The sequence below is a fragment of the Diaphorina citri genome, unplaced genomic scaffold, assembly GCF_000475195.1.
Source record: "Diaphorina citri unplaced genomic scaffold, Diaci psyllid genome assembly version 1.1 scaffold2897, whole genome shotgun sequence".
In the NCBI taxonomy this organism is placed as follows: domain Eukaryota; kingdom Metazoa; phylum Arthropoda; class Insecta; order Hemiptera; family Psyllidae; genus Diaphorina; species Diaphorina citri.
In genome coordinates this window covers 1-26,798 of record NW_007380310.1, presented here as the reverse complement: position 1 = coordinate 26,798, position 26,798 = coordinate 1, and the positions used below count along the sequence as shown (strand labels likewise).

Here is a 26,798-nt window from a genome sequence, read left to right as displayed (position 1 = left end):
TCAAATGGATAATATCGAATCACTTTAGCAATGTAAAAGCTTTCCCCTGTTGTGGCATATTTGTCAAAGTCACGCACTGATTGTAAACTTTTCTCATGCATTAGTGATGTGAAGGATTTGATACTTTGGTAACCAAACGATGGTTGCATCAACTTTCTGGTCAGTTTCCAGTGATGTGAGTCAATATTGCTAACTAGTCCTGAAAATATTGGGGAGATGGTTTACATTATAAAGGGGGCACGGTTATAAGTTATAAGCGGTTATTATTAGGTCAAAATCATAGTGCGAACAAAAAGAATAGAGCTCCTCCACTTGTGTCCAAGTAGAACTGACATGTTGAGAACATCTTGTGATATTTTTCCAACCATAGTTGTTATATTTTCCTTTCGGAAATAGAAAGGATTCCGATGGCGCTCCATCTTGGGTTTCCTATGGTTTAGTAAGACTACTGGAAATCTAAGAACTCTACCGTTTTCTCTTGCACCCAAGTTTGTTGGTTCGAATCCAGGTTGGTGCTGATTATTTAAATTGGAAATCTAAGAACTCTACCGTTTTCTCTTGCACCCAAGTTTGTTGGTTCGAATCCAGGTTGGTGCTAATTATTTAAATTACCTACTAATCTGTTAGTACATATACATAATTACATATTATAAAAGGACAAGAAAGCCATCAAAAATTTCGAGACCATTGTTTCTTTGTACGAATGTTTTTTGATATTTTAGTGATCTTTATGTATTTGATATACATGATTTGAGCTATACTAAATAATGTACATACATAGCTATACTGATTGTACTTTACATATGCATACGTTTAATTTAATTTGTTACTTAATAGATAAAGTATTTATTATTATCTACATAATTATTTATGTCTTAAATTTTTTATATTATACTAAAATAGACTGTTAAAGGTGAAATTAATGAATGACTGAATAAATCTCTTTCTTTCACTCTCTTACGCCTGGATTGACCGAGTTTTGTCAAGAGTTGTATTCACTTGAATTGTTCCTACGCCTCAGTCTGATTTGACAGTTGTGTCTAAAGTCCAGAGTTGTATTCACTTCAATCTTGGCATCTGGGACACTGCTCACTGGGCTGTATTTCAAATGTACGAACCATATTGACGGCAAATGCTTTGATTCCTAGAGTGGCGTATCTTCGTCCTATACAATAGATATATAGGTCGACCAGGTTTGGATAAGTCCTATAGGAACAGACAGAGTGACAGACAGACAGACGACACCGAAGCAAATACAATAGTCCGTCCCTTATACCTTTTTATTACTATTGTAATAATAAAGGAAGGACGGACTAAAAATCGTCGAGTAAAATGTTATGTTTAAGGATGTACCTACGCCACCCTAGTTGTAGTATGCCTCTCATCAGATGGGCGAGAAGAGACACAATACTTCCCATTTAGGTGCTGGGTCAACAAGAGAACACCAGAAAGTAACCCACTGAAGTATTTGCAATCGAAAAACGAGTAGGTACAAATTTTTGTCCATGGTGGGATTCGAACCCGAGACCTTCTGCATGGCAAGCAACATTCTATTCAATTCTACTTACCGGACACACACCGCATGGGGAAGTGGAAAGCCCGGTGACGGCAAAGTAGGGCGAGACGGCACGATACATATCTGTGCCGTCGATATTATTGATCTGTTCTATCTTGCCGTCAAACAGGAGGGTCTCTAGAATGGTTCGGATGTCTTCCTCTGATAGTTCCACCTGAAACAAGAATCGAGTTTCAGCCTAGTTGTAATCGTAATTTCTTTATTGGGACATAATTTATACATTGAGTACAGAGAATCTTAATTCTAATAAACAATTACAATGAGAAAGAGTTAAATCCTAGAAGTAATTTATTTAAAAAAGAAAAAAGTCCATACCGAAATGTACTAGGCTATTCACTCCTTCTGCTCTTTTATCTCGTTATTCATCATTACGGGACATTACCTTTCTCACTATCCTTCGGTTGACTTACTACCCACACTAGGAGGATCCTAATAGTTCCTCTTGTATTGTAGCTAGCTTGGAGGGTAGATTGTTCTTGTAGTGGCTTCAGCTGTAGCCGAATTTTTAATTTTTGGTAATTTATTTATTGTTCCATAATACAAATACAATTGCTTAGAACAATAAAACATTAAAATAAAAAAAAGAGATAGAATGAGAATGGTGATGGCAGAATTTTTGCGCTGTCAAAATCGTACCACATGACCGAAAAATGGCGCTCAAAGTCAACGCTTTTTCGCGTTTATCTCGGAAGATGCAAATCGGATCAAAAAAGTTTTAGAACTTGTTTTTTGCTGTGCTGTTTTCATTTCTGACCTCAAAAACAAAGGGTGGTTGCATTAGAAAAAATACTAATAATCAAAGTTGACCTTGAAATCACGTTGAAGGGGACACATGGTAAAATTCCAGAGGTCACCATTAAATGTCCCCCAAAAAGTTAGCACACTGAGCAAAAATACGAATTTTCCATCTTCATTAGTTTTCAAAATAATTGAATGTATGCTTTATTTTTGGACACCCTCTATAACAATAGCCCCCTATATCGTGTATTTGTATCGTGTCGTCTGGCTAGGAGACGTTAAACAGAGAGTAGACTATCGTCTGGCTGTGGGATTAGGTATATACAGGGAGGAGAACAGCTAACCCTAACCAGCCCGAGCTAGCTGGCAGTTTCAAAGGGTTCTCCCTGCTTTTAAAGAATAAGCACAGGTCCTTACGATGGTTGACTGTGGTTCAGGACAAGCCAATTAAACATGGCTAGAGACCATCACCCCGGTGTATGGCAGATACAAGAAGATATCTTTTCTTTACCCTGCCAACACCATTCGGCGAAAGCTGAAACCGCTACAACAACAACATTTGTATCGTGTCTCACCTTGCTAATCCCAAGATCCGTGATGAACTTCCGCACCTCCTTCGGAGTGGCGCACGCTAGTCTCTGCGCTACCAGCGGACCGTTCGTGTTGTTCGCCGTCTTCTCTCGCTTGAGCTGCAGGAACCGGTAGCATTGCTGATTGAGGACGTCCACAAATTCCACCTCGAAGTCCTGATCCTGATACCAGGTGCCTCCGGTCAGACTGCGGTCCGGCTCCAAGTCAAACAACATGTAGACTTTCTTTTTACTTGCCTGAAATAATAATAATAATATTAAATAGGTAAATTCTAGATTTGTTAAGTGTAGTTAGAGCTAGGGAGCATTGCTGATTGAGGACGTCCACAAATTCCACCTCGAAGTCCTGATCCTGATACCAGGTGCCTCCGGTCAGACTGCGGTCCGGCTCTAAGTCAAACAACATGTAGACTTTCTTTTTACTTGCCTGAAATAATAATAATATTAAATAGGCAAATTCTAGATTTGTTAAGTCTAGTGTAGTTAGAGCTAGGGAATTTTGTAAAAGCAGAATTTTGAATTTGGACGAATCATATCGAAATATGGAATTGTAAATACTTTTCCATACTTTGGTGATTTAGGGCACAGAAAGTAACCAACTGAATTATTTGCAATCGAAAAACGAGTAGGTACAAATTTTTGTCCATGGTGGGATTCGAACCCGAGACCATTCCCTATACGTAAGGGTAATAGAAAGTAAAAAGGTCTATGCGCTAATACGCTATGCTCTACTGCTACTCTGTTTTGAATCCGATTCATATCATAATCATAGACCCTCACATCTCACATTGTAATATTACTTAGTGGATGTTGCTATTTTTCAAGGTACATGCTCCCCTGTGTCAACGATTTTCGTTATTTTTTAGTTCCGCAAACGTAATAGAAAATTGTGTGATTTTCACAGCAGATTTTTTAGCCGCGTGTCACCCAATCAGAAGCCAGATTCCCTGACGGAGTACAAACAGTGGCAGTCATCGGTAACCAACAACCAGGAGGTGACCAAGAACTACAGGGCTGTCAATGAACTTCTAAACAATGATGTCATAAATATTTAGTGCTTCATTACCGAAACTACATTTTTTTTCCTCTGGTAATGCCACCACTGGTCGCTACTCGATGAAAGTAGCTACTCAATTGTCCTCACGAGGCTGACTGCACCCCGAAATCCAAGCACAGATCCGAAAAAAACCTCGCCCCCGCCAGTAATCGAACCCGGGTCTCCTGCGTGCAAGTCTAGTGTGCGGAGTACAGACAGTGGCAGTCATCGGTAACCAACAACCAGGAGGTGACCAAGAAGTACAGGGCTGTCAATGAACTTCTCAACAATGATGTCATAAATATTTAGTGCTTCATTACCAAAACAAAAAATCTAAAAAAAAGACATCTAAATTATGATTTATTTGTGGTAAAGCTACTATTTCTGACATTTCTATAATTTTTCTTTTTACACTGGTAATGCCACCACTGGTCGCCGGAGTACAAACAGTGGCAGTCATCGGTAACCAACAACCAGGAGGTGACCAAGAAGTACAGGGCTGTCAATGAACTTCTCAACAATGAAGTCATAAATATTAATTTAGTGCTTCATTACCAAAACTTTTTCTAAAAAAAAAAGACATCTAAATTATGATTATTTTATTTGTGGTAAAGCTGGATATCACAGCAATACTAAGAGCCCCCTTTACTATTTCTGACATTTCTATAATTTTTCTTTTTACTCTGGTAATGCCACCACTGGTCGGTACTCGATGAAAGTAGCTACTCAATTGTCCTCACGAGGCTGAGTGCACCCCGAAATCCAAGCACAGAGCCGAAAAAAACCTCGCCCCCGCCAGGAATCGAACCCGGGTCTCCTGCGTGCAAGTCTAGTGTGATACCCTCTCGGCCAAGGAGGTTGCTATGAACTTACCGAAACTATGAACCAACGGAGCCCCGACCCTTGACCCTAGCCTAGCTCCTGCCTCGGTGGTGTCGTGGTCAAGAGCTCGCCTGGTAAATGGGAGGGCGTGGGTTCAATCCCAGCCGAGGTTTGGAATTTTATCCTCAGTATAATTTGAGAATTTGACCATAAAATAGTAGTAGCCTACTGCTGAAATAAAGGGACTTTTCCGTTCTATGCGAGCAGTACCTATAAACATAATATAAATAAGCACTATTAAGTAGTATTCTAAAGGGACTTTAGCTTAAAATAGGTATACCTAGTAATTTGAGAATTTGACCATAAAATAGTAGTAGCCTACTGCTGAAATAAAGGGACTTTTCCGTTCTACGCGAGCAGTACCTATAAATATAATATAAAGCGGTCAAACTTTCTTGACTTGGCGGGGCGGAGCGCTACCGCGCTCCTTAATAAGCACTATTAAGTAGTATTCTAAAGGGAATTTAGCTTAAAATATAGGTATACCTAGGAAGCATACACGTGTGAAGTCTAGGGAGTGAAAGGGTATGGCGTTGCAACAAAGTGCTACAATGTTGTCTGGGGAATCGACCTTGTGGTCAGGTCAGTTAATTTGAGAATTTGACCATAAAATAGTAGTAGCCTACTGCTGAAATAAAGGGACTTTTCCGTTCTACGCGAGCAGTACCTATAAATACAATATAAATAAGCACTATTAAGTAGTATTCTAAAGGGAATTCAGCTTAAAATAGGTATACCTAGGAAGCATACACGTGTGAAGTCTAGGGAGTGAAAGGGTATGGCGTTGCAACAAAGTGCTACAATGTTGTCTGGGGAATCGACCTTGTGGTCAGGTCAGTTAAGTAGTATTCTAAAGGGAATTTAGCTTAAAATAGGTATACCTAGGAAGCATACACGTGTGAAGTCTAGGGAGTGAAAGGGTATGGTATTATTGCAGATTTGCAAATTGTAAATGTCCAAAGTGTTTGATCACAGAATCTCGCCAGAAAATCAACGCAAAGCAAATCAAAATCTGGAGAGATGACAAAATTGAAAAAGATCGAATTAAAGCAATGGAAACAAAGTTCAGTGAAATGAACTTGCTGTCCGAGAAAGTAAACGCAACAGCTAAGAATTCAAAAAGTTGTAAGGCAGTTGATGCATCATCATTTCCAGAATTTGAGAACGTTAACAAAATAGGAATAAACAATGCAAAAATTCTTGGTGTTGCTTTGCCAAAAGTCCTCAAGGGGCTAAATCTTGGACAGCTCTTATCTAGGCAATCAAATGGTAAAAGACAAACACACTCCGTGCAGTAATGACTAGTTTGATATTTCGAGAGTCTCTTCATTCCATAGCACGTGATGTCAGATTTCTCTAATCCCTGCATTACCTATAGGAATGTTTCATGGTTTGGTAGAGAAAACGGGTCAGATTTCTTTAATCCCTGCATGCATTACCTATAGCAATGTTTCATGGTTTGGTAGAGAAAACGAACTTCCCTATTCGGGGCTCTTGTCATTGATCATCTTTTTACGGTTGCATTTGTATGTTGTTTAAACTGCTACTCCTCTAATTCTGTAGTTATTACCACCATCTGGCTGAGATCAGTCATGATTAAATTACTACTCGGAAAGTGATGTTGCGACTACAATGCAAAGGCCCCAGAGCCAAAAGATTTCATTGGAGTGCTGATACAACAAAACAAGGGAACACTTCTAATAAGCGCTCTAGAGAATAAGGAACGATCAACACGTCAAAATAATAAACTCGGAAATTGTCCCAATTGCTGGGTCAACACGAAAACACCAGAAAGTAACCCGTTGAAATATTTGCAATCAAAAAACGAGTGCCAATTTTTGTCGATGCTGGGATTCGAACCCGGGACCTTCTGCATGGCAAGCAAGCGCGTTACCACTGGACCAAACCGTGCCCCCCAACCGTGATTCGCATCCAAGCAGTCACCCCAGCAGCAGTACAAGTTGCCAAGTTTTGAAGCAACAGTATTTAAAGCTAAACCCATGGATGAAGTTTCTTGGACACGGATAATTCCCGCCACTCACGCTCAGACCGTGTGACAGAGCTAGTCCTGACAGACAGTCTGAACGTGTGTGGTGGAAAAAGCTTGGTAGCGGTCTGTCAGACCGCCTGGAAGACCTGGATCTGAAGTTTTTTCCGCAAAACACGATCCGACGAACTGCTACATTAGACACATATGGTCTGTGTCGTAGCATGCCCATCCCGTAGTATGCCTCTCATCAGATGGGCGAGAAGAGACACAATCCTTTCAATTGCTCGGAAATTCTGGTAATCCATCTTCTGAAAATCTAAAGAAAATTTATACCAAGCAACTAATCAGTATCAAGAATGAAGCTGATCTATTACCACAGGATATTACAGTTAACTCTTCAATGACAAGAGAGCATGTGAAACAGGAGGTGGATGAAAACATAAGCCAACATTCGCATCAGGACTTCAAAAACACTTTTGAACAATGGAGCCCATTCAACATAGGTAAGTTCGATGAAATATAAGGTTAGTTGCAAACATCCATAGGCATGTAGGTATTCACTTGAACCTTTTACTCAAAGGTTCAGCGCACGGTTTGGATGCCTTTCAACTTCGTTTCGTATTATGCCTTTCTTTGCCGTATAATTATGTATCTACCTATGTACCTACTTACGAGTACCTATCTATAGATAAATTTATTTATTTCAACTATACATATGAATACGTATAATATCTCGCGCAGTAGGTAGGTAGATATCATTTCTTCATCTTTAATTTCCCTTTAGTGATGCAACTGCAGAAGCAGCTACAAAACAAAATGTAAAAGAAAGACTACGAAGTCGTACGGTGTAAAATAGTAATAAAGTACGTAGGTATATTTTATAGAAGCAGCTACAAAACAAAATGTCGTAAAAGAAAGACTACGAAGTCGTACGGTGTAAAATAGTAATAAAGTACGTAGGTATATTTTATTTTTTAACGGTTTACATAGAAATATGTATGCCTATGTACCTATAGTGAACCAAGTGCAAACTTTGATGATACCTAATATAAATAGTTTTCTAGGCCTCCACTTAAGCTCAACCTCCTCATCTTGAAAATACTCAGCATCAGAATAATATCAGTCAACACCTTGAATATCATATTCATGTTTTTCCCTCGTGAAACTTTTGATGTGAATGTAGACAGTAGACGTGAACAACTGAACAGTTGTACATACATCATACTTACATGCCAATATGGTAATCTTGATCAATAACTACCGTGAGGAAAGACTGGAAACATATTCCCAGTTAGCTTACAAACTCGACAGATCCATCCAAAAGTTTGAACTTTAGAACACCGATTCATATCATAATCATAGACCCTCACATCTCACATTGTAATATTACTTAGTGGATGTTGCTATTTTTCAAGGTACTACCTACATTCCTACATAATATGATAAGGCAAAATTATTTGCCACAGTGGTAAGGAGAATACAATGTAGACTTGTTGAGGTGATAAGAAAATGTTAGACAGAGTCTGTATTACAAGGGATTCTCAAATTCACAAATTTAAGTTTTTTTTTCTTACGGGAAGGGACGAGTGAAATTTTCTATCCTCATGTGGTAAAAATAAAGTTTGAATAAAGATTCGAAGTCCACCGCGCTAATTGATATTAATAATTTCTACAAAACATCACGGTAGGTACTATTGTACACCGTATTCATCCATACTTATTACTAGAATATTTTTACTAAAAAAAAGAGGTTTTATAGAGGGTACACTGCTAAGGTCTTATCGTCCCGAAATCGAAGAGAGAAGGAAGACAAGATAGGAGAAAGCCAGCCGTTCCGAGAACGAACCTTATCCGTTTAGGACTAGAATAAAATCCACCCCCGGGTGGAAATCCAACCCGCGAACTAGCGCTTACAAGGCAGACGTGCTACCTTCCAAGCTAGCTAGGCTGACACTCAGCTAAAAGCGCTTCCCTAAGAATGCTTTCCTCGTTATTAAAGAAGCTTCGCAATTCGCAAGTAGTGAGGAAATCCAACCCGCGAACTAGCGCTTACAAGGCAGACGTGCTACCTTCCAAGCTAGCTAGGCTGACACTCAGCTAAAAGCGCTTCCCAAAGAACGCTTTCCTCGTTAAAGAAGCTTACCCAATTCGCAAATAGTGAAGAGGTCAGACGTCAAGACGAGACAAAGCGCTAGGCCTTGGGTTCGATTACCGTCCGGGGCGAATTTCATCCTGATGGGATAATCTTCGTTCTCAATCCGGCAGATCAGGGAGTAGCGGTCGTACAACCCCTCATTGTGCTCGATGTAGAAACCACAAGATCAGTGTACCATTGCAAGCTCATAAGAGATATTGTCCTTTCAGGGACTGTACGTGTAAAGACTGTATATTGACTAAAGAACGACAACGAGTGATGGCGTTACAGACTGCGTTGAGAAGACAACAGCAGCAGGATGAAATGAGAGCAAAGAAATTGAAGGAGGAACAAGAAAAAATGGCACGAGGTGAGCGGTTGTCTTCACCTACTTGTAGCTTACCTCCTTCGACACCAGGGTCATGTATAGATATAGAGAACTCCAATTGTGTGTGTAAGTCTTGCGTACTATTGAAAGCACGGCACAGAGTAATGACACTTCAATCAGAAATAAGAAAAGGGAATGAAGAGAGAAGAGCACGGGGTGAGCCCCCCTTATCTATATCCTCATGTAGTCTACCTCCATCTACCCCAGGCTCTTGCATTGATGTGGAGAATTCCAACATTGCCTCATCTGGTGACGAGGATAATTCCAGTCAGTTTACAGGAGGAACGCCGTCTCCGCGCTCACCAAAAATATCAGCAACATCCAAACCTTCCAGTAACCTTTATGCTTCAACTGTTATTAGACCTCCTGTCATCGAAAATGGTACAAACGGTATCATGCCGAATGGAGGTAAGATTCTTGTATTTTGCCTGCTTTTATTGTGTTGAAACAAAGGGATGCAAAAACTTCCGTACATAAAATAGATAGAAATAAAGGCATAGGAAAAGGCTGGTTCCATAATGTGTTTTCAACAGACATGACAGAACCACCCCATACTCTCCTGCTTTCCTATTGGATTGGCACATTGCCATTTTCTACCCTTGTAATTGTACTCTCTTATCCTCCCTTCTATTTTATCCTTAAAATGCATACAGAATAATGTTTTATTATTGAAAATCCAACACCTCCTACTTTTTATGACTTTTGTCAAGATCAGAATTCACCTTGCATTCGCAACTTTTATCTGTATTTTTTAATTTTATTCTAATGTTAAGAGTATGAGTTTTATGACAAACATGACATGTTCAGACTTGTGTACTCAAAATCGATAGCGTTCTATTATGGAAACGGGGAGCATAATAGGTAGGTAATGATTAGTCGGATAGTCGGTCAATTTTAACACCATATGTATAGGCACTGTACGAACTACTGCTACTACTAGTAATGCAGTTTCCATAAATTATAAGCGCCAAGGCTGTACGTTAGAGTGTCAATAATTTTGCGTACACCTTATAACCAGCTAATAAGCGGACTACAGGGATTTTCCTAACATTGTGTTGCTGATTTTAAGGTATTTTTTAACATGTGTAGCTATTAGCTAATGTTAGACGGCAGTATTGCTTAGGTATACTCTGGTCCAGTGTATTGGTATTGCAATCAGGAGTGGCAATGTAATGCATTACCAAAGGTGCATTTTCCTTTTGCGAAACTGACCACTGACCCCTGGCAAATACATTTTTTTTTTCTTTTTAAGATGAGTGTTTCACTGCCGTTTTTATTTCGTAGGGATGAAACAACTGCTACATTAGACGCATGTGGTCTCTGTCGTAGCATGCCCATCCCGTAGTATGCCTCTCATCAGATGGCGAGAAGAGACACTATACATTCCCTATACGTAAGGGTAATAGAAAGTAAAAAGGTCTATGCGCTAATACGCTATGCTCTACTGCTACTCTGTTTTGAATCCGATTCCCGATTCATATCATAATCATAGACCCTCACATCTCACATTGTAATATTACTTAGTGGATGTTGCTATTTTTCAAGGTACCTACTATATACCTACATTCCTACATATGATAAGGCAATATTATTTGCCACAGTGGTAAGGAGAATACAATGTAGACTTGTTGAGGTGATAAGAAAATGTTAGACAGAGTCTGTATTACAAGGGATTCTCAAATTCACAAATTCAAGTTTTTTTCTTACGGGAAGGGACGAGTGAAATTTTCTATCCTCATGTGGTAAAAATAAAGTTTGAATAAAGATTCGAAGTCCACCGCGCTAACCATTACACCTCTGAATTGATATTATTTCTACAAAACATCACGGTACTATTGCATACCGTATTCATGCATACTTAGGTACCTACCTATTACTAGAATATTTTTACTAAAAAAAAGAGGTTTTATAAAGGGAACTGTAACTGCTAAGGTCCGAGAACGAACCTTATCCGTTTAGGACTAGAATAAAATCCACCCTCGGGCGGAAATCCAACCCGCGAACTAGCGCTTACAAGGCAGATGTGCTACCTTCCAAGCTAGCTAGACACTCAGCTAAAAGCGCTTCCCAAAGAACGCTTTCCTCGTTAAAGAAGCTTCCCAATTCGCAAGTAGTGGAGAGGTCAGATGTCAAGACGAGACGTGAAGAGGTTTGCAGTTTGCATACAATGTTGCTATCAAGTACTCTTTCCCCTCATCTCACAGACACATTATCAGCCAAACTGGTCGTGGCAAAAACGCCAAGAATGAGCTAGAAGTAAAAAATAATGACCTCCCAATGCCTTTGCTCATGGTTGCGTTGCACTTAAATTTAAGTTTTTTTTTAAATTATTTTTGAGGCTAGAAGTAAATATAGGACGGTGCGGGCGCTATTTAATTTGTCTCTTCTTCAGATCAATATTTTCTTCGACTTCTTCCTCCTACTTCTTCTTGTACATATAAGTAATGAAATAGAATATTAATAATTATTTATGATTATACCTACTAGGAGTAAAATAGATGAAAGAGAGGAAGAAAACCTCCTCAGAAGTTATTCTTTAGCTTAGGAGGGGTGTTTATTTTATGTTCAACAATTTGTAAAAATATAAATGGAATAATGTTCAATATTCAATTCTTCTTCTTCTTCTTCTTCTTCTTCTTCTTCTTCTTCTTCTTCTTCTTCTTCTTCTTCTTCTTCTTCTTCTTCATGTTCTATAGCTTCTATCCAAATGTTTATTCTCTACAGTCTACCTACATATTGGCGATTTTTTACTTTCTATTATTTTTCACCTTATGTACGTAACGTACCGGGTATGTAAGTAAAGGTATTATAGCTTAGGAGGTGTTTATTTTATGTTCAACAATTTATAAAAATAAATGGAATAATGTTCAATATTCAATTCTTCTTGTTCTTCATGTTCTTCTTCTATCCAAATGTTTATTCTCTAATACAGTCTACATATTGGCGATTTTTTACTTTCTATTATTTTTCACCTTGTGTACGTAACGTACCTACCTAACATGATGTGCACACAAACTTCCGGGTATGTAAGTAAAGGTACCTACTTCCTTTAATTTGACATTCCTTTCCTTATCTGTGTAGCCATTAGCTTGGCATTTAATTTCCAACACGAAATGTTCTTTGCGGGGATACGTCACAATCCCCACTTAACATTAGTTCACGCTTGCACCGACAGAAACTTCGGAATTGGGGATTCTCTACAGTCTACCTACATATTGGCGATTTTTTACTTTCTATTATTTTTCACCTTATGTACGTAACGTACCGGGTATGTAAGTAAAGGTATTTCCTTTAATTTGACATTCCTTTCCTTATCTGTGTAGCCATTAGCTTGGCATTTAATTTCCAACACGAAGTGTTCTTTGCGGGGATACGTCCAAATCCCCACTTAACATTAGTTCACGCTTGCACCGACAGAAACTTCGGAATTGGGTACTTAGTCAGTTTCAGTCTACCTACATATTGGCGATTTTTTACTTTCTATTATTTTTCACCTTATGTACGTAACGTACCGGGTATGTAAGTATAAGTAAAGGTATTTCCTTTAATTTGACATTCCTTTCCTTATCTGTGTAGCCATTAGCTTGGCATTTAATTTCCAACACGAAGTGTTCTTTGCGGGGATACGTCCAAATCCCCACTTAACATTAGTTCACGCTTGCACCGACAGAAACTTCGGAATTGGGTAGTCAGTTTCACAAATTTCGATCCATTGACACTTTGTCTTTTGCATTTGCAGTCCTTTTCGGTAACTTTTTGGGTGCTAAATTTGCGAATCAATCGACAAGTACCTTTTCCCTGTGTCTTTCGAACGAAGTTTTTTGATTCTTTTTTCGACGCGACGCCGCAACGGAGAGTTTTTTTATTTGTTTAAATTTCAAGTTTCAAAACGAACGAAGTTTTTTGATTCTTTTTTCGACGCGACGCCGCAACGGAGAGTTTTTTTATTTGTTTAAATTTCAAGTTTCAAAATTTATACTTATTGATAATGTCTCGTACGTTTCAATAAGTGCATCTTCATTTTTAAGTCTTTTAGAAGGTTAATCAAGAATAAGCAAGGTTAATCGAGTTCAAAATCCGTTATGAATTCAACTTCTAATAACAAACTTGAAAGAATTAAGCCCAATTGTGGCCGCTGTGCAAACCACAACGAATAAGTGCATCTTCATTTTTAAGTCTTTTAGAAGGTTAATCAAGAATAAGCAAGGTTAATCGAGTTCAAAATCCGTTATGAATTCAATTTCTAATAACAAACTTGAAAGAATTCAGCCCAAGTGTGGCCGCTGTGCAAACCACAAAAAGTTTCAAAATTTATATTGATAATGTCTCGTACGTATCAATAAGTGCATCTTCATTTTTAAGTCTTTTAGAAGGTTAATCAAGAATAATCAAGGTTAATCGAGTTCAAAATCCGTTATGAATTCAATTTCTAATTACAAACTTGAAAGAATTCAGCCCAAGTGTGGCCGCTGTGCAAACCACAACATAGACGAGTTGAGGAAGTTCCATAAGAATTATTGCAGATTTGCAAATTGTAAATGTCCAAAGTGTTTGATCACAGAATCTCGCCAGAAAATCAACGCAAAGCAAATCAAAATCTGGAGAGATGACAAAATTGAAAAAGATCGAATTAAAGCAATGGAAACAAAGTTCAGTGAAATGAACTTGCTGTCCGAGAAAGTAAACGCAACAGCTAAGAATTCAAAAAGTTGTAAGGCAGTTGATGCATCATCATTTCCAGAATTTGAGAACGTTAACAAAATAGGAATAAACAATGCAAAGGCCCCAGAGCCAAAAGATTTCATTGGAGTGCTGATACAACAAAACAAGGGAACACTTCTAATAAGCGCTCTAGAGAAGGAACGATCAACACGTCAAAATAATAAACTCGGAAATTCTGGTAATCCATCTTCTGAAAATCTAAAGAAAATTTATACCAAGCAACTAATCAGTATCAAGAATGAAGCTGATCTATTACCACAGGATATTACAGTTAACTCTTCAATGACAAGAGAGCATGTGAAACAGGAGGTGGATGAAAACATAAGCCAACATTCGCATCAGGACTTCAAAAACACTTTTGAACAATGGAGCCCATTCAACATAGGTAAGTTCGATGAAATATAAGGTTAGTTGCAAACATCCATAGGCATGTAGGTATTCACTTGAACCTTTTACTCAAAGGTTCAGCGCACGGTTTGGATGCCTTTCAACTTCGTTTCGTATTATGCCTTTCTTTGCCGTATAATTATGTACCTATATGTACCTATACTTACGAGTACCTATCTATAGATAAATTTATTTATTTCAACTATACATATGAATACGTATAATATCTCGCGCAGTAGGTAGGTAGATATAATTTCTTCATCTTTAATTTCCCTTTAGTGATGCAAGTGCAGAAGCAGCTACAAAACAAAATGTCGTAAAAGAAAGACTACGAAGTCGTACGGTGTAAAATAGTAATAAAGTACGTAGGTATATTTTACTTTTTATAACGGTTTACGTAGAAATATGTATGCCTATGTATACCTAGTGAAACAAGTGCAAACTTTGATGATACCTAATATAAATAGTTTTCTAGGCCTCCACTTAAGCTCAACCCCCTCATCTTGAAAATACTCAGCATCAGAATAATATCAGTCAACACCTTGAATATCATATTCATGTTTTTCCCTCATGAAACTTTTGATGTGAATGTAGATAGTAGACGTGAACATTTGCACATACATCATACTTACATGCCAATATGGTAATCTTGATCAATAACTACCGTGAGGAAAGACTGGAAACATATTCCCAGTTAGCTTAAAAACTCAACAGATCCATCCAAAAGTCTGAACTTTAGAACAATATAACCGTTTGCATCTTTAACAAATCTTCATGCTACAACTCTTCAAGGAAACATTCTAAACCCCTAGGAAAGACTGGAAACATATTCCCAGTTAGCTTAAAAACTCAACAGATCCATCCAAAAGTCTGAACTTTAGAACAATATAACCGTTTGTGTCTTTAACAAATCTTCATGCTACAACTCTTCAAGGAAACATTCTAAACCCCACTCCAGACATCACACAAATTGAACAAACTAAAGTTCGATTCGAGGTTGGTGAATACCATGAATCATGAGAGGACAAAGGAAAAGAATACCCAGTTGTGGATGGCGGTAAATGTGTTGAATGCATTATCAAGATCCATGTACCTTTCTTAAGCGGGGGGATATGGGAGAGATTTGAACATTAGGACATTCTCTTGTAGGAGGAGTCAGAGCTAGGAGGTGCGGCTTAGTGTTTTCAATGCACTTCCACGGCGTCTGGCGCTACGAGCGATGTGCATAATTGCAGTTTGGAACTCATTTCTTGTTTCACCAGTCAGTCATAACGCGCATCTTGCACGCTCTGTCTTGATAGCGTCACTGTTGGTATTTCGTGATTTTTTTCAAAAAGAAACACGTGCTTTATTTTTGTGTTTTTTTTCGTAACCTTTTATTTCGTGTAATAAACTTTTGTTAAACTTGCACGCTCTGTCTTGATAGCGTCACTGTTGGTATTTCGTGATTTTTTTCAAAAAGAAACACGTGCTTTATTTTTGTGTTTTTTTTTCGTAACCTTTTATTTCGTGTAATAAACTTTTGTTAAGGTGAATAAATATTTTTATTTAGTTATCATTAGATTTAGATATACTTAGCACATAAATAAATAAACCTATTAGATAGCAAGTTGGATTTTAATAATTTTACTTTAATTATAATCTGTATAAGTTTCTCGAACTCAATCACGTGATGAATACGCGGCTTTTAAAGTTATGTCCGGTTGTGAGGCGGCGTTTCCATTTGAATTAAATAAATAACAAAGTTTATCTCACCGAATTCATAGTGGCGACTGTTTCTCACTCCATCACTCTGGAGGATCCGTGGAGCAATACATCCAACATGGGATCTCAAGTAGTTGATGTTGATGGATCATCTTCCGAACCATCTCGATCTGTGTCCGGCAGATAATTTCCAGTCCTGTCAGCATTCATATGGGATATCCTTTCCTAGCTTATACACTCCTAATGTTCTAATACACTATGGTGGTCTTTGTCGGTACTTAAATATCTTGCAAGAGTGTCTCTTAGCCCTTTAACATTATGCTTACCTACTGAGGAACAGAGAATTTCCAGTCCTGTCAGCATTCATATGGGATATCCTTTCCTAGCTTATACACTTCTAATGTTCTAATACACTATAATGGTGGTCTTTATCGGTACTTAAATATCTTGCAAGAGTGTCTCTTAGCCCTTTAACATTATGCTCACCTGTAGTTGAGTTGATGTGATGATTTTACCTCAGGCTGATTCTACCAATCAAGCCAATAGATCCGTCTATCTGTCCACTCCAACTCCGAGATAAAATTGTACAAAAAATATCTACAAAATGAAGATGATATTTACATAGTTGGCAATTTTCTCCAACGCTTGGATATTCATAAACAGATTATTATTATTATTATTTTCAACTGCACGTGGAATTCTTGGTGCCTAACTTATACCTAAGTACCTATACCTACGTACCTAATAATCTGTACGTACACTTAATATGTATAGAAAATTACTCCAAAGATAGGCAATTTCAAATATCTACAAAATGAAGATGATATTTACATAGTTGGCAATTTTCTCCAACGCTTGGATATTCATAAACAGATTATTATTATTATTATTATTTTCAACTGCACGTGGAATTCTTGGTGCCTAACTTATACCTAAGTACCTATACCTACGTACCTAATCTGTACGTACACATTTAATATGTATATGACGCCAAAGATAGGTAATTTCAATACCTCAATTTTAATCTAACGATCAGCTTCGGACCACAGTCTCGGTTTGTTTTCCACAACTCGGCCTCATGAAAATTCCGACTGACGGCTACGCAATTTCAATATCTACGTTTAAGAACTTGTTTGATTATTGGTGGTAATGAATGACTGCCGGCGATGACTGTGTAATCTGTAAAGTTAACTTTTAAAACGTGTAACAATAATTTTGCGTACACCTTATAACCAGCTAATAAGCGGACTACAGGGATTTTCCTAACATTGTGTTGCTGATTTTAAGGTATTTATTAACATGTGTAGCTATTAGCTAATGTTAGACGGCAGTATTGCTTATACTCTGATCCAGTGTATTGGTATTGCAATCAGGAGTGGACTCGGCCTCCCTCATGAAAATTCCGACTGACGGCTACATTTCGATGACCTTTGATATCTGAGAATCTGAGATTAAAAAGTAACTCTACATATAGGTATAGTAATATGTAATCCTATGGAGTACCACCCATATAATCCTTGTAAATAAGGCGAAAAGATGGAAAGGGCTTCTCATGACGGCTACCTACATTTCGATGACCTTTGATATCTGAGAATCTGAGATTAAAAAGTAACTCTATAGGTATAGTAATATGTAATCCTATGGAGTACCACCCATATAATCCTTGTAAATAAGGCGAAAAGATGGAAAGGGCTTCTCAGTGTTCCAGAATCTTAAAGATGGTAAAGAAAATAAATAGATGACCATCAAGTACATTGGTACATACTTTCTTTGCAAGAAAGAAAAAAGTACACGAGGACAAATTACAATCTGAATCCAAACAAAGAATCACAAAGAAGTAAAAGAACTGGAACTTCAGCAATGTGACAAAATCCAACGTAGCCTGGGACGCCAGTACAAAGAGACTGTATCTTTCTTTGCAAGAAAGAAAAGGTACACGAGGACAAATTACAATCTGAATCCAAACAATCACAAAGAAGTAAAAGAACTGGAACTTCAATGTGATAAAATCCAACGTAGCCTGGGACGCCAGTACAAAGTACAAAGAGACTGTAAAAGGCATTCGACGTTGCAACAATGTTGCAAAGTAGAGAAGTAGCAACAAAGTTATCTTATGCCAATACGAGGTAGGTAGGTATACTGGCAATATTTATCTTCATCGAGGTCATTGCCACAGCAAACTCTAACGTGGCCACAGACGTGACCTTTCACTACGACGTGGTGAGACACAGTTTTGCGACGTCTAAAGTCAATTTGGCCAGCCTAGTTAGCTTGGTTGGTAGCGCGTTTGCCTTGTAAGCTCTAGGCCGCGGGTTCGATTCCCGCCCGGGGCGGATTTTATCCTGATGGTAATACGGGAACCCAAAGCAGGGCGCGATCGGGTTCAACATGAATAAAAAACATTGAAAGAATACGTGAAATTAATCTGGTACTTCATGATCCTACTACTAATGACCTGTAGGAGGACCACATCAAGTACTGCAGTCCAATTAATGTTTTATTTTTATTTATTTAATATAGGTACCTTATTTATACTGTCGGCTAAGACTAAAAAGTCCCATTATGCCAACAGTTTAAAAAGGCCTCATTTATTGACATCATAGTTAAAGCGCCTAAAAGGAAAAAAAAAATAATAATAAATACAAACAAAAGTTTTAACATTACAAAAGATGGAAAAAGTTGAATCTAATATATAACAAGCTGGGCCCGTCCCTCCGGGAATTTTTTAGCCCGTAGTTTATCCGATCGTGATTAGAGAAAATCAGTACCTATGTACCTACCTGTTTAATTTTTCGCGGACTCAACGAATTCAAAACCAGTGCCATTGGCCTCAACTTTAGGAGCAATAATGCGACGCAGGCCTTCTCTGCAAATAAAGAGAGCTTTTGTTTTAAGGCTGTTGATGATAAGTCCATGATTCTTAGCCCAGGTAACTAAGAGTTGAATATCATTATTAAGATCTGTGAGAGCCTAGGTGTAATGATTGTAATCAAATGAGATGCAATTCTTGGTGTTGCTTTGCCAAAAGTCCTCAAGGGGCTAAATCTTGGACAGCTCTTATCTAGGCAATCAAATGGTAAAAGACAAACATACTCCGTGCAGTAATGACTAGTTTGATATTTCGAGAGTCTCTTCATTCCATAGCACGTGATGTCAGATTTCTTTAATCCCTGCATGCATTACCTATAGCAATGTTTCATGGTTTGGTAGAGAAAACGAACTTCCCTATTCGGGGCTCTTGTCATTGATCATCTTTTTACGGTTGCATTTGTATGTTGTTTAAACTGCTACTCCTCTAATTCTGTAGTTATTACCACCATCTGGCTGAGATCAGTCATGATTAAATTACTACTCGGAAAGTGATGTTGCGACTTCAGAGAAAACGAACTTCCCTATTCGGGGCTCTTGTCATTGATCATCTTTTTACGGTTGCATTTGTATGTTGTTTAAACTGCTACTCCTCTAATTCTGTAGTTATTACCACCATCTGGCTGAGATCAGTCATGATTAAATTACTACTCGGAAAGTGATGTTGCGACTCCGACTCCATCATTCTCATAAGAACAGCATACAGATGGAAGCCGCACGACCTGAAGCAAGTGTGTATATCGTTAATGAAGAGTGAGAACAGAAGGCGGCCCAGGACAGACCCTTGATGTACACCAGAGATGACAGGCTTCCACTGTGATTGCTTTTTCTCGGAGTCCAGGACGCTCTGGCTACGATCAGAAAGGTAGGATCGGAACTAGGATACAACCCCATTATGAGCGTAAGGCCCGCCCAACACCGGAAGCGCGGACGCGCAACACCACCAGCGCGCAGCCAACGCAAAGCCAACCCATGAGAATGATGACAGGCTTCCACTGTGATTGCTTTTTCTCGGAGTCCAGGACGCTCTGGCTACGATCAGAAAAGTAGGATCGGAACTAGGATACAACTCCATTATGAGCGTAAGGCCCGCCCAACACCGGAAGCGCGGACGCGCAACACCACCAGTGCGCAGCCAACGCGAAGCCAACCCATGAGAATGATAGAGGGGCTTCACTACCACCACAGGTTCGGCCCCGCAGGCAACCACGCGCCACCAGAACCCGCGCGTCCACGCCCCCAATGCTAGACAAGACTGATAGTAAGAAAGAGAAAGAGAGAGGCTGCTCTCAGTGGGCCCCCACCCCAAGTGTGCGTTATGTCAAACAAAATAGAGACTTTGTCACTTCCAGGAACTAATATGTACAGGACAAGTTAGAAGCTGACATGGTTTTTTGTAATTCAAACTACGGTCATCAGCACAATGACCAAAGAAATCCATTTCAGAACATGTTTTCTTGTTATGATGTGCCAGAAGTTTTTTGTAATTCAAACTACGGTCATCAGCACAATGACCAAAGAAATCCATTTCAGAACATGTTTTCTTGTTATGATGTGCCAGAACATGCACTTCTGATCAAAACAAACGAAAACAATGAAGCATCGTTCGCGAAATTCAAACCACAATGTGCAACTGTGCAATTCATACTCTTGTACAATGGAAGAGTTCATGTCTGCTATGCTATTATAATAGTACAGCAATGCTCTAATGCACTTTGACAGTTAAATATTGATACAATACAAAGTAACATGCACACACCATATGTCTCATAAGAATACGCTTGTCTCTTTCATCTAATGACAAGTGTCCAATGAGTTTGATCTCATTAGAATTGAGAGTGGTTTTTTATTGAGCTAATCCACAGTTGAATCTTAAATGCCAATACCCAGAACTCTACACCAAGGTACAGACTGGTGAGACCTTTCGGTATTCTACAGGGGTATTCAATTCAGGTAATCTTTCTGAGAGTGGTTTTTTATTGAGCTAATCCACAGTTGAATCTTAAATGCCAATACCCAGAACTCTACACCAAGGTACAGACTGGTGAGACTTTTCGGTATTCTACAGGGGTATTCAATTCAGGTAATCTTTATATATAGTTAGTTTGGATTTCTGAGGAAGAAATTTTCTGATAGCTTCAGCACATGATCAAAGATTAGAATTGAGAGTGGTTTTTTATTGAGCTAATCCACAGTTGAATCTTAAATGCCAATACCCAGAACTCTACACCAAGGTACAGACTCGTGAGACCTTTCGGTTTTCGGTATTCTACAGGGGTATTCAATTCAGGTAATCTTTATTGTTCGTTTGGATTTCTGAGGAAGAAATTTTCTGATAGCTTCAGCACATGATCAAAACACCATATGTATAGGCACTGTACGAACTACTGCTACTACTAGTAATGCAGTTTCCATAAATTATAAGCGCCAAGGCTGTACGTTAGAGCATGATCAAAATTATCGTTCTCGAAAGGTTATATCACTTCATGGATTTGGGTTATGGATTCTAAGCAACACAAAAGAGATTTAACATGAGAAATCCAAAATATGACATATTAGTTGGAAGGGGCTACAAAGTGTCAAAAAGAGATTTAACATGAGAAATCCAAAATATGACATATTAGTTGGAAGGGGCTACAAAGTGTCAATGTCAAACAGATATTCCGATTTTGAGATGACGGGCAGTTCAACAGACTTTGTTAGGTCAAAGCTTATAAGAAAGATTGACGTGAACCGACAGAATCTTGAAAATCTTGATGTTCAGAACTATGTATGTAACGTAGGGGATATTCCGATTTGAGATGACGGGCAGTTCAACAGACTTTGTTAGGTCAAAGCTTATAAGAAAGATTGCCGAGAACCGACAGAATCTTGAAAATCTTGATGATCAGAACTATGTATGTAACGTAGGGTACCTATCTGGTATGAAATCTGGAAAAAATTAAAATGAAAATTATATTCTTGACTGAATGATTAATGGACGTGTCGATACAAACCACCATGTTGCAGTTATTTGCTGCTCATCCTAGGGATGGCATGGACAGTAAACTTAGAACTTACAACACGAACAATTTGAACACATTATTGAACATTAGGAATTCTGGAAACGTGTTCAGAATAATCAGAATCTATGGTGGTAGAAATACAAAAGAAGATTTTTTCCAATTATTTAAAGTTTTAAAGCATCTCACCATTTGGTTTCTGTTAGGCTTAAGCTCAACCTCCTCATCTTGAAAATACTCAGCATCAGAATAATATCAGTCAACACCTTGAATATCATATTCATGTTTTTCCCTCATAAAACTTTTGATGTGAATGTAGACAGTAGACGCATTAGGAATTCTGGAAACGTGTTCAGAATAATCAGAATCTATGGTGGTAGAAATACAAAAGAAGATTTTTTCCAATTATTTAAAGCATCTCACCATTTGGTTTCTGTTAGGTATACTCTCCTCCTGCTTAGTTTAGCTGACATACTACTGACATGCATATTTATTTTGTGAGCCTTATATTGTCCTATTAAGGAATATTTTCAATATTGGGAACTTTATTGTTTGGGTAGCGTATAAATCCACCTAAGAATATGAAACAAAATTTTGATTAAAGTTAAAGGGAAGTGGGCGAAAAGTGAGTTGAAATATAGGCCGGGCGGTTTACCTATCCCCAAAAATCCAACATTTTTTTCTTCTGGCAAAGGCTAGGTCAGCTATATTACATATTTCAGAACTATGTACATTTTTTATTCGGAAAAACTGTCATCTACTTAATCTACTCTCGTAATATTCCTTTCTCGTTTAGTCCAAGTCCAAGCCTGGAATCATGTGCACTTGATCTCGAAGTACCCATTAGGAATTCTGGAAACGTGTTCAGAATAATCAGAATCTATGGTGGTAGAAATACAAAAGAAGATTTTTTCCAATTATTTAAAGCACCTCACCATTTGGTTTCTGTTAGGTACTCTCCTCCTGCTTAGTTTAGCTGACATACTATAACTGACATGCATATTTATTTTGTGAGTCTTATATTGTCTTATTAAGGAATATTTTCAATATTGGGAACTTTTATCTGGGTAGCGTATACATAAATCCACCTAAGAATATGAAACATTTGATCAAAGTTAAAGGGAAGTGGGCGAAAACGCGCAAAGTGAGTTGAAATATAGGCCGGGTGGTTTACCTATCCCCAAAAATCGAACATTTTTTTCTTCTCTGGCAAAGGCTAGGTCAGCTATATTACATATTTCAGAACTATGTACATTCTTTATTCGGAAAAACTGTCATCTACTTAATCTACTGTCGTAATTCCTTTCTCGTTTAGTCCAAGCCTGGAATCATGTGCACTTGATCTCGGAGTACGAGATCACTATAGACAATGATCGAAATGCGCATCGTGTAATTGTAAGTAACAAACATGGTATCTTAAGGCTAAATAATTGAGAAATCACATTGACATTATTGAACATTAGGAATTCTGGAAACGTGTTCAGAATAATCAGAATCTATGGTGGTAGAAATACAAAAGAAGATTTTTTCCAATTATTTAAAGCATCTCACCATTTGGTTTCTGTTAGGTACTCTCCTCCTGCTTAGTTTAGCTGACATACTACTGACATGCATATTTATTTTGTGAGCCTTATATTGTCCTATTAAGGAATATTTTCAATATTGGGAACTTTATTGTTTGGGTAGCGTATAAATCCACCTAAGAATATGAAACAAAATTTTGATTAAAGTTAAAGGGAAGTGGGCGAAAAGTGAGTTGAAATATAGGCCGGGCGGTTTACCTATCCCCAAAAATCCAACATTTTTTTCTTCTGGCAAAGGCTAGGTCAGCTATATTACATATTTCAGAACTATGTACATTTTTTATTCGGAAAAACTGTCATCTACTTAATCTACTCTCGTAATATTCCTTTCTCGTTTAGTCCAAGTCCAAGCCTGGAATCATGTGCACTTGATCTCGAAGTACCAGATCACTATAGACAAGTGTTTCTGGTTTTCTACATTGTAGTTCGTTCGAGGTATACTTAGTTGCAAAGAGTTGCTGCAACTTGGTCGTATAATTATTCAGTATTAATCTTGTGTACGTTCTACCTATGCACTTTGCAAATTGCATTATTAATTCATAACTCTATACCTACATATAGTTCTATAGTATATAGGGCGGGCCCATCAAGATATTCCTAACTTCAGTTAAAATTGTTTTATCCATTATCTGCAACTTGGTCGTATAATTATTCAGTATTAATCTTGTGTACGTTCTATGCACTTTGCAAATTGCATTATTAATTCATAACTCTATATACCTATTATATAGGGCAGGCCCATCAAGATATTCCTATAACTTCAGTTAAAATTGTTTTATCCATTAAATTTATTGCGCTGAATGTAATATTTTTAGAAGCCTTTGTGACCTAGTCGGTATTACCGTGTAAGAATAGTGTCATCCAGGTTCGATTCCCGGCGAGGTCAAGCCTTTGTGACCTAGTCGGTATTACCGTGTAAGAATAGTGTCATCCAGGTTCGATTCCCGACGAGGTCAAAGCTTTTTTCGACTCTGCGAGCTTGGGGTTCGGATTCAGCCTCGTTAGGACGCTACCAGTGTAAATCTGTAAAAAAAGATTATTGAATGTACCTATATCTATAATATTAATATGGAAATTGATTGCAAAGGAGGCACTTAGTAAAGCTCTGTTTTATCCACAAAAGCTGTGACAAAGTGACTACGCTTTACCACAGATAAAATTCATGCTTTGCTTGTAAAGCTAATATGTCCACACATAGTCAACGCCGTCCGTCGACTATCTGTTTGGACACACCTTAATAGGTATTTCGAGATAAATTATTTTCTTACTACACGTCACTATTATATTTTACGTATCTCTATCACAGCATACTAATTTATGGACATGGAAAAGCCCAGTCCACAATATTGAAATCTTGAGATTTACCGGTTAGGTTGGTACGTGGTACCTACTTACGAAGTTACGTTGCGTGTACAAATTAATATGAAAACTGTCGAGTTAAAAGGAAGACCTCCTGGGTTTAGATTCAATCAGGACAATTACTCAAATTACTGGGGAAGAAAGATTTGATGAGAAAGAAGAGGACACGGAAAGTAAGTAAGGATAATGATGAAAATCGTGGTTTAGCACCTTCAATAGAAAATTAGAAGGTTTCGGATTCGGTCCTCAATGTTTGTAGTTCAACGTTTCAAAGAAGTACGCTTGCATTAATCATATGGTGTCAAAGTGTAAGAATATCACATCGGTGCAACGTTCAACACTTTGTAAATGAAAGTCTGACCTGACACAGCCAGCCTAGTTAACTTGGAGGGTAGAGCGTCAGCGTTGTAGGCACTAGGTTTGCGCGGGTTCGATTCCCCCCCGGGGACAAATTTTACCCTAAATAGATAAGAGGTTCGCTCCCGGAACGGCTGGCTTTCTCCTATTCTGTCTTTCTTCTCTCTTCGCTTTCGGACGATAAGACCATAGCAGTTATAGCAGCTAGTCAGTCACAGCTCCCTCTATCAGACCTCCCTTTATCAGACTTCGTAAAGAGAGAAAAAAAAAAAAAACTGGCATAGCATCGATACAATATCAGACTCTTGTGAAGTCAAGTATTAATTGCAAGCACGTGTGGATGTTTTTTTTTTTTTTTTTTTTTCAATATCAGACTCTTGGGAAGTAAAGTATTATTTGAAACCCCTGGGGGTTTTTTTTTTTTTTTTTTTTTTTTTTTTTTGCACCCAATTCCGCCAAGGTCAGACAGGCATCATTCATGAAATTGTAAAGTGTGCATCATTCCAGGCATGGATAAGTGAAATAGCAAGATAGCAACGTAGATTTTTCGTACCTACTGATAATTTGTGTATTGTACAACTTGGTTTGATAATATCACAAAATTTGCCATCCGTAATCTTCTTATTATACATTACGTACCTACATAGATATATAAATATGTATAATAAGGTAGGTAAGGTATTTAGCACGTATTACCTATACGTGCGTACCTAAATGTATTTATTTTTCACTCAATCCATTTATTTTTGAGTATCCAGCTCCGCTATTAAAATCTGGAGATTTGGCGTCTCCACTAATAAAATCAGTGAATCCATCATCTCCACCAATCATATCAGTGGTTTTGATATCTCCACTGATCAGGTTAGAATTTTTTTAATTTTCTCTAATTAGGACAGCCATTTTGGTGCATATTTTTACTTATTTTAATTTTGAAACAACCTCAGTGGTGCAGTTGTTAAACACGTTGGACTTTGGATCTGGAGATTGGTGGTTCGAGTCCAAAAGTCATAAAATTTTTCTAAGTGTAATAGATAATATTGAGGAACGATATTAAATTTGTGACAATAATTTTAAGTCTGCGAAACACAATAAAATTGAAAATTTCTTCATTTTAATTTTGAAGGGCGCCAGCCTAGTTAGTTTGGTTGGTAAAACGTCTGCCTTGTAAGGGCTGGGCCGCGGGTTAGATTCCCGCCCTGGGCGGATTTTATGCTGAACGGATAATGTTCGTTCTCGGAACGGCTGGCTTTCTCCTATCCTGTCTTCCTTCTCTTTTAGATTTCGGGATGATAAGACCTTAGTAGTTACAGTTCCCTCCATCAAACCTCTTTAAAAAAATTGAAGGGCATTTTTATTTTGAGTTTGACTACGGACCGTGATCGCATTGACTTCAATGTTCTATGTAGAGGGGATTAAGTACCTTAGACCTACTTGAGTATAAAAGATACCTATGTAATATACCTACCTATACTTACATTGCAT

General features: G+C 38.0%; 3 protein-coding genes and 2 long non-coding RNA genes across 5 annotated transcripts in view; 4 read left to right on the top strand and 1 right to left on the bottom strand.

The window, feature by feature from the left end:
• LOC103519711 (probable DNA-directed RNA polymerase III subunit RPC6) overlaps window positions 1–3,310 on the bottom strand; it is an 11,459-nt gene extending 8,149 nt beyond the window's left edge. The window contains exons 1-3 of the mRNA XM_026831113.1: window positions 3,242–3,310; window positions 2,890–3,141; window positions 1,569–1,730 (exon numbers count right to left, since the gene is read on the bottom strand). Coding sequence (XP_026686914.1) covers window positions 1,569–1,730; window positions 2,890–3,141; window positions 3,242–3,310 — 483 coding nt within the window. The remainder of the gene's footprint in view (window positions 1–1,568; window positions 1,731–2,889; window positions 3,142–3,241) is intronic.
• Window positions 279–900, top strand: LOC113471736. Its single transcript, XR_003394321.1, has 2 exons — window positions 279–508; window positions 589–900. It is a non-coding gene; the product is annotated as an uncharacterized LOC113471736 (long non-coding RNA).
• A 269-nt stretch (window positions 3,311–3,579) lies between the features above and the next one.
• On the top strand, window positions 3,580–8,529 carry LOC113471735. The gene is made up of 2 exons (XR_003394320.1): window positions 3,580–3,729; window positions 8,228–8,529. It is a non-coding gene; the product is annotated as an uncharacterized LOC113471735 (long non-coding RNA).
• Window positions 8,530–9,063: 534 nt separating this feature from the next.
• LOC103519710 (doublesex- and mab-3-related transcription factor A2-like) lies at window positions 9,064–10,217 on the top strand (the record flags this gene model as incomplete). The annotated part of the gene is made up of 1 exon (XM_026831111.1): window positions 9,064–10,217. A coding segment is annotated over one exon (717 nt), but the record flags the coding sequence as incomplete, so codon positions are not given.
• Window positions 10,218–13,496: 3,279 nt separating this feature from the next.
• Window positions 13,497–14,469, top strand: LOC113471734 (doublesex- and mab-3-related transcription factor A2-like). Its single transcript, XM_026831112.1, has 2 exons — window positions 13,497–13,627; window positions 13,814–14,469. Exons 1-2 carry the CDS (start codon window positions 13,565–13,567, stop codon window positions 14,459–14,461), a joined length of 711 nt encoding a protein of 236 aa, XP_026686913.1. The 5' UTR covers window positions 13,497–13,564; the 3' UTR covers window positions 14,462–14,469.
• Window positions 14,470–26,798: the final 12,329 nt, after the last annotated feature.

Bases quoted from the DNA above. Each gene is read 5' to 3' on its own strand.
- LOC113471734 (XM_026831112.1), top strand. From the start codon at position 13,565: ATGAATTCAATTTCTAATAACAAACTTGAAAGAATTCAGCCCAAGTGT. The intron at 13,628-13,813 runs CACAAAAAGTTT...CGCTGTGCAAAC, and splicing joins AGTGTGGCCGCTGTGCAAAC to CACAACATAGACGAGTTGAG.